Source organism: Oenanthe melanoleuca, chromosome 20 (genome assembly GCF_029582105.1).
Source record: "Oenanthe melanoleuca isolate GR-GAL-2019-014 chromosome 20, OMel1.0, whole genome shotgun sequence".
Taxonomy (NCBI): domain Eukaryota; kingdom Metazoa; phylum Chordata; class Aves; order Passeriformes; family Muscicapidae; genus Oenanthe; species Oenanthe melanoleuca.
Window position 1 is genome coordinate 3,625,018 of NC_079353.1, and position 16,700 is coordinate 3,641,717.

General features: G+C 44.9%; 1 protein-coding gene across 2 annotated transcripts in view; it reads left to right on the forward strand.

The window, feature by feature from the left end:
- The window catches only part of PHACTR3 (phosphatase and actin regulator 3), a 99,851-nt gene that overhangs the window by 49,396 nt on the left and 33,755 nt on the right, over positions 1-16,700 (forward strand). The window contains exons 2-6 of one of the 2 annotated variants that reach the window (XM_056507523.1): positions 2,119-2,280; positions 3,132-3,209; positions 7,625-7,807; positions 12,215-12,418; positions 16,300-16,564. In XM_056507523.1, the coding sequence (XP_056363498.1) occupies positions 2,119-2,280; positions 3,132-3,209; positions 7,625-7,807; positions 12,215-12,418; positions 16,300-16,564 (892 nt within the window). The remainder of the gene's footprint in view (positions 1-2,118; positions 2,281-3,131; positions 3,210-7,624; positions 7,808-12,214; positions 12,419-16,299; positions 16,565-16,700) is intronic. The other variant, XM_056507524.1, reaches the window with a different exon arrangement.

Genomic DNA, 16,700 nt, shown 5'->3' on the forward strand with positions numbered 1-16,700 from the left:
TCTTGTGAGATCCCCCCATGCCCCTTCTCAGGGGAATGTCTGGGACCATAAGCTTTGCTGGAGACAAGCAGGTTTGGGTTCAAATGATTTCTTGGTTCTTTGTATATCCCTTATCTGGCAAAGACTTAAAATGACCTCATGCTACCAGTATTAAACAAAACATGTGGGGGATGTCTAACCCACTTTGCAGACACCTACATCCTGAAGGAAACATAGCAGAGTCAGTAAATCAGCTGCTTGTTTAATCTTCACTTCCATGCTTGAGAAACTCCTGGCCTGGGAGGAGCAGCAGTGCAGTCCCACAAGCAGGGACCAGGGGCAGCTGAGCTGAGCTTGTCCCACTCCTCTGCAGCTCCCAGGAACAGGGCTCTGATTCACAGCCTCATCTACAGCTCTTTTGAGATGAGCTAATTTCATGAACATCTCTATTTCCACTCAAGAGGTGTCACAAGAAATGACCAAATGCTATTTCCTGAGGCTTCTATTACAGCTTTAAAGTGACCATAATAGCAAATTAATAGATCTACTCTGCCATTTTCCATTCTCATTGCTATTGCTGTAATCAAGAGCAGCTCTAATTCTTCAAAGCTTATTTCTGTGGTACTTCTCATTTTTGAACATGCTGCTAGGAAAGGAGCAGGATATCTTGGCACTCCAGCTGTGGTCTGTAGGCTACTGCCTTCCTTCTGTGCAAGGCTCATTGCTATTTTCTGCTCTCAACTTAATACTGACCTCCAAATTGTAAATTATAAATATCACCTTGGGTAGGCATCACACATTCAAAGGCAAAAAAAATATTATTACTTCAAATCTCCTGAAAATTAAACCTCCAGATAAACTCAGTGGAATGAGAAAAAAAGTGCTCTAAATTCAGTACAAAGAAAGAGAATTTCACTGGGCGTGCATGATGTGTATGGGGAATTGTTACAGCTTTGCTCTGCTCTGATAGTTCACATAGCCAAGTTTTTAGTTTGTCTCCACTGAATGACTCATCTCTATTACCAGTATTTTCAAAATTAAATGGAAGAGGAGGAATGTGTTCATTCCCCTGCTGTGTTTAATAATCTTCCAAAAATTGTTTCCTGTTTACTTGGAAATCCCCACCTCCATGCTGTGATTTAGGCATTTGCACCCAGTTAACTTAAAAACAAAGCCTAGGAAATGCTGGATATGTATGATCTTGCAGTCATAAAGCAATTTATGATAAATGTTGTTTTTCCAGAGAAAAATTACTTGGAGATGTACATATGTTCACAGCTTCACATTCCTATTTTAAATCATAACTGGTTGTTGGGGAAAAAAATACAAATTGTTACTCAGTTTTTATTTCTGTAACAGATCTGATGGCAGCTTCTCTTTCAACAATTACTGTACTGGTGCTCTAATACAATTCTCAGTAAAGACATCAATAACCCCATTTATGGGACTGTCCCACTGTCCCCCCTGGCACTGGCTGGCACACAACTGTGAATACTCAGTGAGTATTGTTCCGTGCAACAATTGTCTATAAGCAAAACTTAAGGTGCATTTTCAAGGAAAATTATTAAAAATACCTAAATTGATTTTCCAGCTGAAGCATTATCTCTGAATTCCTGTGGCTTGGCTAGACAAAAAGGAAAGAATTTTCCCCTTAGCTTTCTCAAGGAATAAATTTTCACAGTAGTTCTGAGATTTTACTTACATAGCACATATTGAACAAACTCTTCTTTTATATAAGATTTGCTTTAGCTCTCAAAATCAGCGTGTTCTGTGTTAGCTCATGTGAAGAGTTCATTTAAAAGGCAGCAATATCCTGTGACCCAGGAACAGAACTGGAAGCTGGGGATTCCAAAGGGATCTGAGCTCTCTCACGCTTCCTCTCAGCTTTTCATAAAGGTCTGCATTTTTCTGAATGAGCATTACATTTATGTGATTAACTGGAGGCCATGTGAGCCTGATTTACTGATGTGTTAAACTTCCACTGCTCTTGTGAACGCCCTGGGGAGCTCTCAGCTGTGACAGCTCCCTGCAGCTTTTGGGGGGACAGTGACACCCCTGCCTTGGTGAGCACCTTTGCCTGCCCTTTGCAAGTCACTGTGGGGTTTTGTCTAACAGACTCTTCCTCTGTTCCCCTCTCAGAGGAGATGGAGCAGTCCCCTGCAGTGCGTTCTGACTACCTGGTCTCAGGGATTCGAACTCCACCAGTGAGGAGGAACAGCAAACTGGCCACACTGGGCAGGATCTTCAAACCGTGGAAGTGGCGGAAAAAGAAAAATGAGAAGCTGAAGCAGACATCTGCAGGTAGGCTGAGAACAAGAGAGGGATGCTGCATAGCAAAGCTTTCATGGGGCATGTTAAAGGATACCTGAGCCAAACCCAATTCAGAGATTCCAGCATTCAACAGATTAATAATGTTTAAGGCTAGGAGGGGCCCATATAGGCTGACTTCCTCCATAACACAATATAGTACATTTAGAAAAAAAGGTCAAAATATGGGAGTGAAGCACAAGCCTTGCCCCTAGACTGTTTTCCATGGGCTGACCCTTTTCCACACAGGCTACAGTTATGGCCCCAAGTATTGTCACCCCTTTTATTTGGGGTGAAGTTTATATAGGTCACAGTAACATGATAAGAAGTGACAGCAGGGAGCTGCAGCATGTGAAATGCCTTCCCTCAAGCAGCTGTCTCTGAGGGGAAGGAGCCCAGAACAGCACAGCATCCTCTCACTGGTCCCCAGGGATGTCCCAGAAGATCAGTACAGAGACAAACTCACTTGCATTTTCCTAAGATGGGATGGTGCAGTTCCCTCCACTTGCTCCTGTATCCTGTGGGAGTGTCCCAGTGAAGGACATTGTCCAAGGCAGCTCCAAGGTGCCCCATTAAACAGAAAAGGCTCTGAAATCCCTGAGTCTGCACTCAGAGTGATCTAACAGCACCTCACATCATAAACCTCAGCTTTACATATGGTAATTTTAATAAAGGAAGGGGCACAAACAGCTGAGCAATCCCTGTTCCCCAAAACAAAATCCTTGCAGTCCTTTCCAAGCACACAGGAGCCGAGACTGGAGGGAATTTCCATGTTGCCTTTCTCAGCCCATTACATGACTGCTGTGTTGGTAACTGGTGCTGTGTTGTGCCACTACTTTGTGCAGTGCTGGAGAAGAAGATGACAGCACGGCAAGGGCGGGATGAACTCATTAAGAAAGGCCTTCTGGAGATGATGGAACAAGGTAAGTAAAAATTATTACTTATTTTTTTTTAAATCAAAGGCTCTTTCAGGACAGTAGGAAATGCATGCTTGCAAAAGCAGAATAAACAAGCAAATGAATAAAAACTTTCAATCCAAAATGAGAGGAAAACTCAGTGTCTGAATTTAAGGCTTGTCATCCTTCAAGCTCCTCCCTGCTGCAGTCAATCCATGTAGTTCAGAGTTTGATACTCTCCCATTTGAGTGCAGCTCTGTCTTCCCTTGGTTTACACGTGGTGCAGCCTGAACTGGTACATATGTTTTATGTAATTGCTCTAAACCCAGCTAAATCCTTCTGCCAAGAAATCCAGCTCAAGCTGGATAAATATAAACTTCAACATAAAGATGCAGTCAGCTAATGTGAGCAATCTATGGATCCAAATCCCATCAAATGATCCTAATCTGATGTTTTCAGCTGTTTTTCCAGTAAACCAAGTTTGTGATGTAATGTATTACCAGTCTGCTTGCTTTTCATTCCCATGGAAAAGTGAACCATTTAGGGGAGTCATTTTAAAGCTTTCCTGAGTACAAACCAGAAGCCAAAGAAGAAAAGATGATAAAGTGTCAGAAACACTCACAAAGGATATGGTTCTTGTGCTCCAAAGCCCTGACAGATGCTCAAGGGAGACACAGATTTGGGTGACTGTTCTGTGAGATTAACTAAGCTCCCAGTGTTGTGGACAACATCCCAGTTGCCATTTCCACCTAAACAGAGATAAACCCCAGAAATCCATCTTTACTTTGAAAACATCATAGCAGAAAGTACTGTCATGAAAGAGGACTGGCCTGTTGAGTTTGATTAATCTCACAGATAGAAGTTATGTTCTTTGAAAGTAGTAATTGAGTTTCTTTTGTATAAAACAAATGCCTATAAATAACCCCTGGGACAATACTCAGTGATGCTATGCTGGAGTGAAACTGAGCAACTGAAGATTCAGAAAAAGAGATTTGTCCCATGGGAGTAAAGCAATTTTAGTATTATTCTGTTGGATATATTTTAAGTTTTATATTAAATAATCTATCAAGTTATCAGTTTATTCTAAAATGGAAGTTCTTAGAAAGCTCATTTTTAATTTCTGTCCATTGAAGTCTTTGTGTCTCTCATAATTCTAGATAATTAGTTGCCCTATTAGCATATTAGCATTACTGTATAAGCACAATCTCCACTAGGAGCAGGAAAGTTCCCTATAATCCATGAATTTGAAGACATTCATTTCCCCAGCTCTGCAAAAAAACAGTGAAATAGAACTTCTGTAGAGCACATTAAGAAGCAATAATGAAGAATCAATAAACCTCTTGCATACATAAAGAACAGTTGAGAGGAAAAGGTGATGCCAAGCAGCAAGATCATTATAACAAAATTAAAACAGTTCAAATAAATATAGTCCAGTAAGGTGTGAGGACAGGCTGTGCTTTTAACTAGACAGCTGCAAACAGACTGCTTACCTGTCTGCAGGAACGTTGCCTGGAGCTCCTACAAACATCACACAAATTTCCAGTGCCTCCCTGTGCCCAGAAAGGGAAGAATGGATCACAGTCAGCTGAAGGACATTGCAGCTGCCTGCAAGTTATTTTTCTTTACAGAGTGTTGTGAATCTCCAGGGTTATTTTATTATATTAGTAGAAGCAGCTTATTAACTGGAATAAAAAATTGACCCAAATAATTCACAGGAAATGATTAGTGCCCTACTTGGACTGAGCTGAAGTGGCAGCAGTTTCAAGGCTAAGTCCTCGTTTACGCAGTTAAGTTGCAATTGTCAAAGCAGCAACTCTGTGTGAAAAGACTACACTAAATCCTCAAATCCCTCTATTCCATCAGCCTCTACTCCACTTCCAGGGAGCTGATTCCTGCTTTCATAAATAGCCCAACTGGGGTGATGCTGCAGTCTGAGAAGCCTCATGCCTTTCAGTAGGTGCCACTCAGACCCACAGCACAAGGTCTGTCAGCAGCGTTTGGCAGTGCCCTGGCAGTGGCCCTGTGGCAGTGGCCATGTAGCAGTGGTCCTGTAGCAGCGGTCCTGTGGCAGTGTCCCTGTGACAGTGCCCTGGCAGTGGCCCTGTGGCAGTGGCCATGTAGCAGTGGTCCTGTAGCAGTGGCCCTGTGGCAGTGAGCCTGTGGCAGTGGCCCTGGCAGTGGCTCTGTGAGAGTGACCCTGGAAGTGTCCTGGCAGTGGCTCTGTGGCAGTGGCCCTGGCAGTGACCCTGACAGTGTCCTGGCAGTGACCCTGACAGTGGCCCTGGCAGTGTCCTGGCAGTGGCTCTGTGGCAGTGGCCCTGGCAGTGGCTCTGTGAGAGTGACCCTGGAAGTGTCCTGGCAGTGGCTCTGTGGCAGTGAGCCTGTGGCAGTGGCCTTGGCAGTGCCCTGGCAGTAGCTCTGTGGCAATGGCCCTGTGGCAGTGACCTTGTGTCAGTGTCCCTGTGGCAGTGGCCCTGGCAGTGGCTGGTGTGGCTCTGAGCTCTCCCCAGGGCTGCAGCAGGATCTGCAGTGCTCTGGGAGCAGCCCAGGCTGGAGTTGCACTGTCCTTGTATGTGATGAGTCACCCTGCAGGTTGTGCCAGCCCTTCTCCTCACACAACCCCCAGCCCTGGTGCCCATTCACTGCATGGCCTGGGCCACCCCTGTCCCCTTCCCTCTCTCTGTCTCTGCTCACACAGGGCAGGTGCCAACCTGCCCCTGGAAAACTCCCGAAATGCAGCTTCAGTCTGGGCAACCAGCTTAACTCCATGAGATTCCCTGCTGCAGGTCTGGCACACAGCAGGGTTAATGCCCAGCAGAATCACAGCCCTGCTCCTGCTTACCCTGAGCTCTGGTGTTCTCCTTCCCTGTGGGTCTAAGGTCTGTGCTTTGTCCTGTCCCAGACCATCTGTAAAATACGGTGTTGGGACCCACTGGCACCCAAAGCAGCACACCCACTTTGATCTAAGCACAAGCTGATCATTCCTGCCCAAGAACATCACTGCTGTGTCTCAGAAATCCTCCATTGGAACATCCCTGCTTGTCATCCCTTCCTCAGTCACTGCACTTCCATGGGCCGGGGTGTGAAGGAGCCCTGAGTCTGGCTGTGCAGTTCTGTCACAGCTGCCAGCAGCCTTTCCCAGGGGTGGGAGGAACGTGCAGAGCAGAGTTACCTGGCACACATTCAGGGAGCTCCCCCTCCATGTTTCTCCCTTGGTGAGCACGAAGCTGATCAGGGTTATCTGTACTTACAGCTCTGGGTAAGGGCTGCCTGTCAAACAACGCGGGCAGTGCTTCATACACCGGTGATTATGTACAGGCTGCCTTCACAATGAGCTGAGATGTAGGCAATGAACTTTTTCCCCCTCCCCTTCCCTGTATCATAGCAACTGTGCTACTGCAAGGGCTATTTTAAGAACAGTAACTTTTCACCGAACGTGATTATGAGGCAGGCTGAGTGAGCTCAGAAATACTGCATCCCTTCCGCAGCATCTCTGGGCCAAAATCTGATACCCTCACCCAAAAGCACAAGAAATTACCCTGCAGATTGTCCAAATAGCATCAAAAAGAGGTAATTGGGAATGTTGCTATTTTAAATCAATATTCAAGGAACTTGTAATGATATAATTGCAAGAAAACACAACCCTGTCAGGAGCTTCCAGAAAGGAGTGTCCAGGGCAGAGAAATACAAGCTGGGAGGTGAAGGGTGGACAGCAGGAGCATCCATCAGCATGGAGAGCTGCCCAGAGAGGGAAGTGATTGCTTTCTGTAGTTTGCAGCAGTGATGTAGATCTTGTAAATTCTGAGGGAGTAAAAGGGTAGTTTGTATTCTGAGGACTCTTGCATGAATAGGAGAATAGTAGAAAAGCTTCAGTCATCAAGATGTGTACAGCTGCAGGGATCACTGGCATGAAAATCTTCCAGACTAAGCAAAGGGAGCAGTTTCTAGGTCTGCATGAGGAGGGATTTGAATTTCTGATCAGCTCAATCACACAGGACACACTGTTGAAAGCTGAGTATCTAAAACTGTGCTAAAATTCTGCAGCTTGGTAGGGAATATGAGCAGCCTTTCCTTCCTCCAGCATTGCTGGATGGCAGCGAGTCGTGCACAGAGCCTGACACAAGCCAGACCAACCTGGGAATGTGCTGCACCACGGGCTCTGCTCATGCAAGGAAGGAATTATCTTCTCCCAGAGACCTCTGATTGCCCATTGCTCATCTCCCATGTGGCTACTTCCAGAGCACAGGCAGGTTTGCTGAGGCAGCTGGATGCCCACAGAAATGGTTAGCATTACAGCATTACAGGCGGTTAACACAGGTGCTGCTCTAAGAGAAGTCTCAGTACCTGAGCATGAGCAGCTTTGAGACTCTCTCTTCTCAAGAGGATAGCAGGAGCTTTCACTGCTCATGGTTTAGTTAAGATTAAGTGTTTTTTTGTTTCAGATACTGAAGGCAAAGGCTGCACTGGTGACGATGGCACGAGGGCGCCGCAGAGCGAGGCTCCAGCAGCCGTGTGCCAGGCACTCGCCTCCGAGGAGCAGCAGCAGGAGACCACAACAGCAGCCACAACCAATGTGAGCTCCTTTGGGGAGGAGCTGCACTTGGATGAGCTGAAAGAAGATGCAGGTATTGGATATAAAGTGTTTCCAAAAAACTATGAAGTGTTATAAAATATTTCTATTGAGGGGTTGAATATGTCGGTGCATTAAAGGGTCAAAGCACCTCATTCAGCTCAGCCCCACACTAGGCTGGCAATTAGTACTTAATAGCAGGGATTTTAGAGACTTCTACCAAGCTGAGGTACTACACAAAGCTTGGCATGATGGGATTAGCTGAATTATGAGATGATCCAGTCTTGGCATGGTGCACCTTTGGTATCAGCAGTGGCTGCTGTGAAGATGAAATAAGCTTCTCATAAAAAGATTTCTTAAACTTCTCTGCCAAGCCTGAATTTATTAGTCCTGGCTCAGGAGAATGATGTCAATGCACAGCCACACTGACCATATGATCACTCTGTCCTCAGCATGCTGCAAGCACCAGTGAAGTTCGATACCAGGAGCAGAGATCAGCTAAACCAAGCTCCTTTCATGCAGCTCTGCTCTGTGAGCTCATCCATTCCAGCACTTCCTAGGGACTGGAGCAGCCAGGCACAGCCCAGCAGTTGGAGAGGTCCATTCACTTCCTGACAACCAAGAAATGCTAAGCTGCAGAGATAATGCTTTATCCTGGTTTGTGAGGACTGTCTTGTAGTGATTATGGATCTCCCTGGCCTCTGGTCAATCTTTACACCTTCTCCATCGGCCCCAGCTGTCTTTTGTTCTCTGTCCCATCCCTTCAGGTCCTGCTTTCTCAGGGGTCCCAGCCCTGGCTGCTTTCCCCAAGCACACCCCTGCCTGCTTCCACCCTCAGAATGGAAATCATTCCCTCATCAGCTGAGACAAAAACCATTCATCTCCCTGTTCTTACAGCAACCAGATCAAATCTTGACCAGATTACAGGCTTCTTTTTATCTTTCTCTATTCTAGAGCTTTTAATACTGTATCATTAATGAAATTTCTTTCTAAACTTCTAATTCTTACCACTGGGACATACTATCAAGGAAAGATAGCACTAATAAGGTGTCATGTATTTAACCTTATGGCTCTGCATAAACTCATACTGTGATTTGAAATTTATCTTACAATGTGTTCAAAATCGTGAATTGAAGCTTTCTTAGGTCTTTTTCTCAATTTCTTAGGTCTTTTTCCTTAATCCTAGTTCCTTTCATTGTCTCCCTGAAATAATATTTCCTGTCTTCTGTATTTCTTTTCCTCCATTTTTTGAGGTGTCATTTTCCCAGGCTCCACAAAAAATAACAATGGGATTACATTCTCCTGTCTCTCTAGTCTGAGGGACTCCAATTTGTAGGAAGTCTTTCTGCCTCTCCTATTGGTGGCCTCTGGCTTTCAAAATAATTATTGCTGATCTAGTCTTCAAGTGCTTATTTATCCCTGTCTGTACATCCTAGCATTCCTGTCTCTAATGAGTGCACCTGAAGGAATTACATGGGTGGGAAAGCTCTTCAAAATTGTCAGAGTGTGCTGCTAAGTTTATTATAATGTCGAGTTTTTGATGATATTTGCCCTTGGGCTCAATCTAGGCCTAATAATGGGTGTCTTTCCAGAAATTCATATGAAGAAGTGACCAGCTAGAAACAAAATGAATGGATTTGCTTTATAACCAGTGTGTTTTATGTCATCCTGAGGATGTGGGACAAAGGCCAAGGAGGGGAAGAGGAGAAAACACAATTTGCAGACTTCATGTTCATGTTAATACACAGAAAAGGAACAGCTAGGGCACAAAGAGACAGTTTTTCCTACCTAACCTTGCCAGTGGGCTTGGGGACAGTCCCAAGGGGAGGATTTCTACCTGGTAATGAGATGGCATTTTGACAGGTGGCACTCCATGAATAATTCTCTGCTCCAGCAGGAGCCTAGTGCTGAGCACTTGGAATACTTTCAGCAGGATAATATTCACTCTGCAGTATGAAATCATTAATATTAACCCATGTTAATGGGTTTGTGTGCTCAAGACTCAGGCCTGCCTGACACCACTCCCAGAGCAGGGTGGAGTTCAGGACTAAAAGTCTGGCTGGGAGCATTTGGGATCCACCTTCCCTGCAGCAGAGGTCCCACTGTGGCTGCTCCTCTGCAGCTGAGCCAAGCAGCCCTTCCTGTCCCAGGGACAGCCACTGATTCCAGGGCAGCTACTACCAGAGAAATCACTGCTCCTCTCAGGGGAATGCACTCAAATCTGACTGATTTTCCTCCCTAGCTCCCAACATCTACAGGGGCTCTTGATCTTTCTCTAATGTAACCCATTAGTGGCTCTATTTTCCCTTCCTCTATTACACGTTTTGTCTCCTGTGCAATGGGTACAAACACCCAAGTGATGTCACCCTGGAACAAGGCATTTCTCTAGAAGTGCATTTAAAAAAAAAATTCCTTCTATAATTCACATAACTATCCCATACAGCAGCTTTCCTGTCATGACAAATTTCACAAGAACTCCTGGTAATGGTGCATATTTATTCTTTCCTGTCTCTTTTGAATGATAAATACTCATTCCTCCCCTTCTAGGCACACTCATTAATCTGTTTGTCAACAAATTAAATGCCATTATCTTGCCAATGCTATTGTTTCCAACTGCCTGAGTGCCTTGGTGCCTCCCCACGCACTCTGAGCACGAGGCTGTTGAATGTTCATTAATACAGAGTTTGAATTCCCAACGAGACACAAAACTGAGCCAAGAACAGATTCGTGATGCAGCAGCTGTGAGTGACACTGCAGTGAGATTTTAGGAGATGCCCTAGAATGGTCTGGAGGGAAAGGTACTCGGTTAGATAATCTAGAGTGCCAAAAGGAGTGGGATTTGACCTCTCTAATGTTCTGCATGATCTCAGCTCTGGATCCTCAGCACAGGAAGACATGGACCTGTTGGAGGTCCAGAGGGCTACCAAAAGGATCAGAGGGATGGAACACCTCTCCTGAGAGGGCACTCTGAGAGAGTTGGGGTCATCCAGCCTCAAGAAAAGAAGGCTCCAGGGAGATCTTGTTGCAGCCTTTCAGTAATTAAAGCAGGCTTATAAAAAAAGATGGGGACAAACTTTTTGATAGCACCTGTTGTGGTAGAACATGGGACAATGTTTTCAAGCTGAAACAAGGAAGATTCTGCCCAGAGAGGTGGTAGATGCTTCATCCCTGGAAGCATTGCAGGTCAGGTTGGATTGGACTCTGAGTAATTTGATCTTGTTGAAGATGTCCCTGCTCATTTCAGGGGATTTGACTAAATACCTTTAAAGGTCCCCTCCAACACAAATTATTCTATTATTCTGTGCTTAGGAGAGATTTAAACACTGATCTCTTTATTTGCATGAGTGCTTCCTCCCTCTGGGCTAGGAAAAATAACTCTCATGGCTACTGCTGAGCCCAGAGTGGCTGGAAATGCAGTTTGGAGGGAGCCTGGCCATGGCTGGGATCAGAGTCAGCCTTAAGCCTCTCTGTGAGTCCCCACATCTGCCAAGGCAGAGATAGGACATGCAACAGAGTGAAAGCCCAGCAGTGAAGCTCTGTGTGAGTCTGGGCACTGCCAGGGCAGCTGTATCTGAGCAGAATTCAAGGATGCTAATTTTGGACTTCATCACTGAAATTCCACCTGTGTCCTGCTTCAGCTTCATGCCTTTCTGGATCTATTCCCCTGTGCCCTCATCACAGCCTGGTCCATTTGATGAAGTGCTCAGTGATTCAGCCTGCATTAACTTTCACAGCTAAGTGCTTTTGCCATCCTTGCAGAGGCAATCCTGAAATGAGCAGTGCTTCACCATCTCAAACTAAAGCTTGGGAGACTGATTTTTTTTCTAAAGTACTTCACCAATTCCCTGTTCCACTCTAACTGCTCAGATCCAATAGCTAATCTTCTTTGTGGCAGGTTCTTTTTGGTTATCAACTTTAATCTCAGGAAATGCTCAACAGCTCTGGAGTCAGGTACAGTAAAAGAAGACTCAGGAAGTAAGTTGAAATCATGTATTAAATAAGATAAAAATCATATTGGGAAAATAAACACATCAGCTATTGGAAAGTCAATTTTTAGGTAATATTCTGGATTTGACACTCTTTGCCCTTTAGCTGTGTGTTCCTAGACAAAAGAATACTCACCCAGGAACTGTGCCACCATAGCTGTGTGCTCAAAGAAAATTCATTGCAGTTCTCAAAAGTTGCTTTGCCTTGCTATCCTCATTATTAAAAGAAAGCAGAAAAAGGGTTTAGGGAAGTAAAGGAAGCTCAGCAGTTTTCTCAGGAACATCAAAACTCAATATCCTTGTACATTTTATTCTTCACCTGCCCTAGCTGTTTGGCTGTTTCACACAGTTTCTTTCACTGAGGCAAAGACGTGTTTCTAGCCATGTGCCATGTGTTCAGTTTTTCTGAATGTTCCTGGCATTGTCCCCTGGCCTATCATTATTAACTTCATTAATTTTACTCATCTTCCCACTAGCCAAGAAACCTTCAGCACCCACGGAAGAATTGGAAGATGCCAGCCTGCCAGCATCTGAAGACAGTCCACAAGCCTTACTGGTACCTGAATCCACAGATTCCCCCCAAAAGCAGACAGAGAGAAACCCAGCACAGCTTCCCAGCCCTCCATTGCTCCCAGCTCCACCACCTAAGGCAATCTCCAAAATCAACAAGAACATAACAGGTCAGTCATCACTGCTCAGTAAAGAGTTCCCCATCCTTGATGATGGGGAACCTCCACAGCACTATGAAATCCTTTTCTCATGTTTTGTTTTTGAAGCCTCAAACTGCTGAGAATCAGGCCAGTTATACTGAGTGAGCAGTAACCATGTCTGGTTGCCTGATAACAATGCACTGATCTTTGCACTTCACATATTTATCTGAACCTCTCAGGGGATTATTTATTGTGAATCTATAGCACTAAACACACATAAAACAAATCAAACCAACTGCAAACATCTGCTGAATCCCATGCTTATATCAATATGCCATAAAACACAAGGAAGATTTAAATGTTTTCATTACCTGGACTCCCACTGGAGAGCAGGACAGCAGCCAAAATCTAGTTCAAGTCAAAGGTTCTGCAGAGGTTTTCTGTCTGAAAGGTTTGCTCTCCAGGGCAGATCTAAACTAGAGCTCTGAAATCTGCTCTGGTTAACAGAACACATGAGAGTGATACACCTGGCAGTCCTCTGTGCCAGACTTCATTGAATGTTTCCAAAAGCAATTCCCCTGGGCCCCATTTTCTAACGTATTGCCAATGTTGTTACATTTCTCAACATTCTGGCACTGCAGAAAGGGTGCTAAAATGAGAATGATTTTAGTTGGTTCCAATTTCAGGGCCCCTACATATGGTAAAAGTAGTTAAAAGGGCCTTATTGCAAATGAGAATCAAGTCCTGACATCTAAATGTCAGACCTGTTGGATATTTAGACTTTTAAATGGCAGCCATTATGTGAGCCCTGATTTGCATCCACACTCATCATCTGGCACAATGAGCAGGGTTTTCAAAGTCACCAGGGAACAAAACATCACAGGGACTCTGTGACCTGACCACTGGGGCTTATAGAAAATATTGAGGTTTTCAGTCTCTTTGAAGAAAATTACAAGTATTTGTTTCCCATGGAAACAATTCATACTTTGTCTGTGCTTAAAAGCTGTAATAACTCAAGTGGGAGCTGGATCCAAAATGATAATTTAGTGCTCCTCAGGAGCTGCTGTTCAGCTTATTTCACTGTCCTGTGCTGTGGGTGAGGCTTGAGCCTCCCTTTCCACCCTGCAAGAGGAACAGGCAGCCCCAGGGCTCCTGTGCCTTTGCTCAGCTGAGGAGAAGGCCATGCTTGGCATCAGATGCATTTGGAGACCTGACCCACGCAGGGTATTGAGATTACACCTCCACTAAGCACTTCAGAGCATTTTGAGTTCAGATATTTTGCTGCTTAACCCAAGTGTTTTTTGTACCATCTGAAATATTTTGAGTTTTGGTATTTAATTCTCATTTGCATCTTCTATAGAGAAGAACTTTTATTTTTCTCAATGACTCCAGTAACTCTAGACCCTTTTCCAGTAGTGATTATACATGTTTATTTTTGTGGGGATGTGGAGGCAGTGCAAAGTTAAAATTAAACAAATACCATCAGTGAGTGAGAGGAAATACAAAAGTGTAGGGAGAGTGAAAGGGCGATTATGAAAGATAAGGAAGATGAAGAGGTTGAAAAGCTCTTTTGCGTTCAGTTTTCCCCCGATGACAATTCTAGGGATGCTGTCAGCCGAGGAGTGAGGAGTAAGTCAAGCACCAATCAGTCAGGGAGAGGAGGAACAGGGTAAAGTGCCAAGACATCACTTCACAAGAGCATTCCCTGAACATCCCCATTAGTGCCATGCTGCCTGCCCCTGGCCACGTGACTCACAGAGTCATGTGACACACTGGAGCCACATGACATGATGGGATCATGTGACCCCAGAGTCATGTGACACCCCAGAGTCACGTGGCCCCACCCCCCCCAGCCAGGTGACCCCCTCATGTCAGGGTCATTAGGACAAATAAGGTGTGATCTCAGTGAATTCTCAATATTGTCTGAAGCTGCAATGAGGATGAAATTGGCCCTTGACCTGTTCCAGGAACAAGCTGGTTAAAGAGCAAGCAAAGTCTCATTTCCTGCTTTGGGGCTGAGCTGAGCCCTGGTTCTTGCTCTGAGGAAACACGGACACCCTCTGTCTCTGTGCAGAGGATAAAGGGGCTCAGGAGAGGTGGATTTGTCAATCCCCTCAGGCCATGACTCAGTGGGCACAGTTGATCATAAATGTGCTCTGTCCATCTCCACAGTATTACGAAATCAATACCCTTGAGTACCGAACCCCATCTTTGCTCAGCAGAGCTTGGCTGTCTCCTGGCTGGAGCAGTGCAGGAGGAGCTCCAGGCAGGGAATGTCTCAGACATTGCACATCAGGCACCTTGGCTCTTGGACAAATGCCCCTGAGCTTTCAGACTTGCCAGATTTTGAACAGGGTAAGTTCTGGGCTAGTTTGAACCCTCTCCTGTCTGCATGGAGATGAACAAAGCCATTGCTAAGGCTTCTGATGTGCACAAACACCCTCTAGAGATGAAAAAGTGATGCTAAACCTTCCTTAGAACAAGAGCGATTTTATTCTGGATGCAGCTCTCCTCACTGAAGGATGCTCACCTCCTCACCCCACAGACACAAAAAGAGACCAGGCTTAGTGTTGCCACACTCAGATTTTCAGTGTTTGACTTTGGTTATGATTTCAGGAGCTTAAGAAAATGCATGGTTTTGGTCACCCTTATGCAGAATGCTGATTTGGAGAGAACATACTTAACTTAACTAAAAGTTAGTATTTTGTCCCCTCTCCAGTTTTCTAGCAAGTTACTCTGCTAACTGGAACCAAGTTCTTGTTACAGGACTACTTCAGGATAATCCTGGCCTGAGCAGAAGGTTTTTCTCTGCTATGAATTGAGGGATTTATCTCAAAAGTAAGAGAAAAAAAAAGAAAAAAAATTACCTGTGAAAACATGTTTGTGCCAAAGCTGCTCAAGCTGTGCCAGTTTAATTCCTGTGTGAAGCACTAGGTGGCAACAAGGGACAATAAATACTCTGGGATGAGGTGTTCACTTCGCCTTTACCCACCCAGCCCGAGCTGCTGGTGTAAACGGCTCCTTATGCCAGAGGCTTGGGACACAGATATAGGGGAGGGGAAAAGGGGAAGAGGACTGCAGAACAGAAAAACTGATCAGCATCTTCTTCAGGCCAGATGTTCTCTTATCCTAAGGCATATCGTGTAAAGCCACGAAATTTACAACCAGGGAAATGTCCACTGTGCTTCAGACTCAAATGCTAGGAAATGTATATATCGGTCTAAATGTATAACTCTAATTTCAGACAAAAGGTTTACATTGCATAGAAAATAGCTGAATCTGGGGCTAAAAAGAGATTAAATTGCCCCACCCTTCTTATTTTTTGTTGGTGCTCAATACCCCATCTTTCATTTGGATGTCATTTGGCCAGTTTTGTTATGCAAACATTATCCTCATATTATAATGATTTTGGCATTTTCTCCAGGGGCATATGAAAGACAGAGGTCTGGGCTGTGCAGAAATCACAGAGGAGCAGCTAATAGACACTGGTACATTTTGTCCAGACTCAGAACCACAGGGCATAAATTTTAATACAGTCTGCCAGAGTCCAGCAGAGAAAATGCGAGATTGGAAAGCCACCACAGCCCAAGCTTTGGTGGTTAGGAGCAACAGTGTGGGCAAGCAAGAATGCAGTGGTGGGATGGGAAAAAGGAGAATCTGATCCTGTGAGAAAGAGGGGAAGTGGGAGAGACATGTGTTTTGCTAGATTAAAGATCTGGTCTGATGCAGCAAGAGCCTTTTGAACTCAGTTACTCAGCCAGTTACAGCAAGAGCAAAACATCACCATTTATCCTCTGTTCAAAACAAATTAATTTCACTGCAGTGTCTGTGAAAAAAAAAAAAAAAAAAAAAAAAAAAAAAAAGGCAAAAAAAGGCATAGCACAACCTCTTCCCCTCTTGTGTTTTGACAGCAGGAAGTGAAATGGATGATCCAGCCATGAAATCTCCTCCTTCCACCATCCTGAAGAACTATGTCATTGTTGGTTCCTCCCAAATCTCAGGACAAGCTGCCCTCTTCCACCCCTCTGGCCAGAAAAGCTCAGAGCCCCATGGCAGAGGCCAGGTAACAACGCCCACCGGTTCCCCTCACCTGGCTGCCGTTCATCTGCCTTTACCTCCCAGCAGAGTCATTGAAGAACTCCACAGGGCTCTGGCCACCAAACACCGGCAGGACAGGTACCTACAGCCTGCAGGCTACAGGGCTGCATGAGGACACTCATCCCACCACATCATCCTTATTGGAAAGTGTTCCTATCCTGTTGTTAGCATTTTAATTGCTGCTGCAGCTTGGGTTTGCCTTCCTCGTGATGTC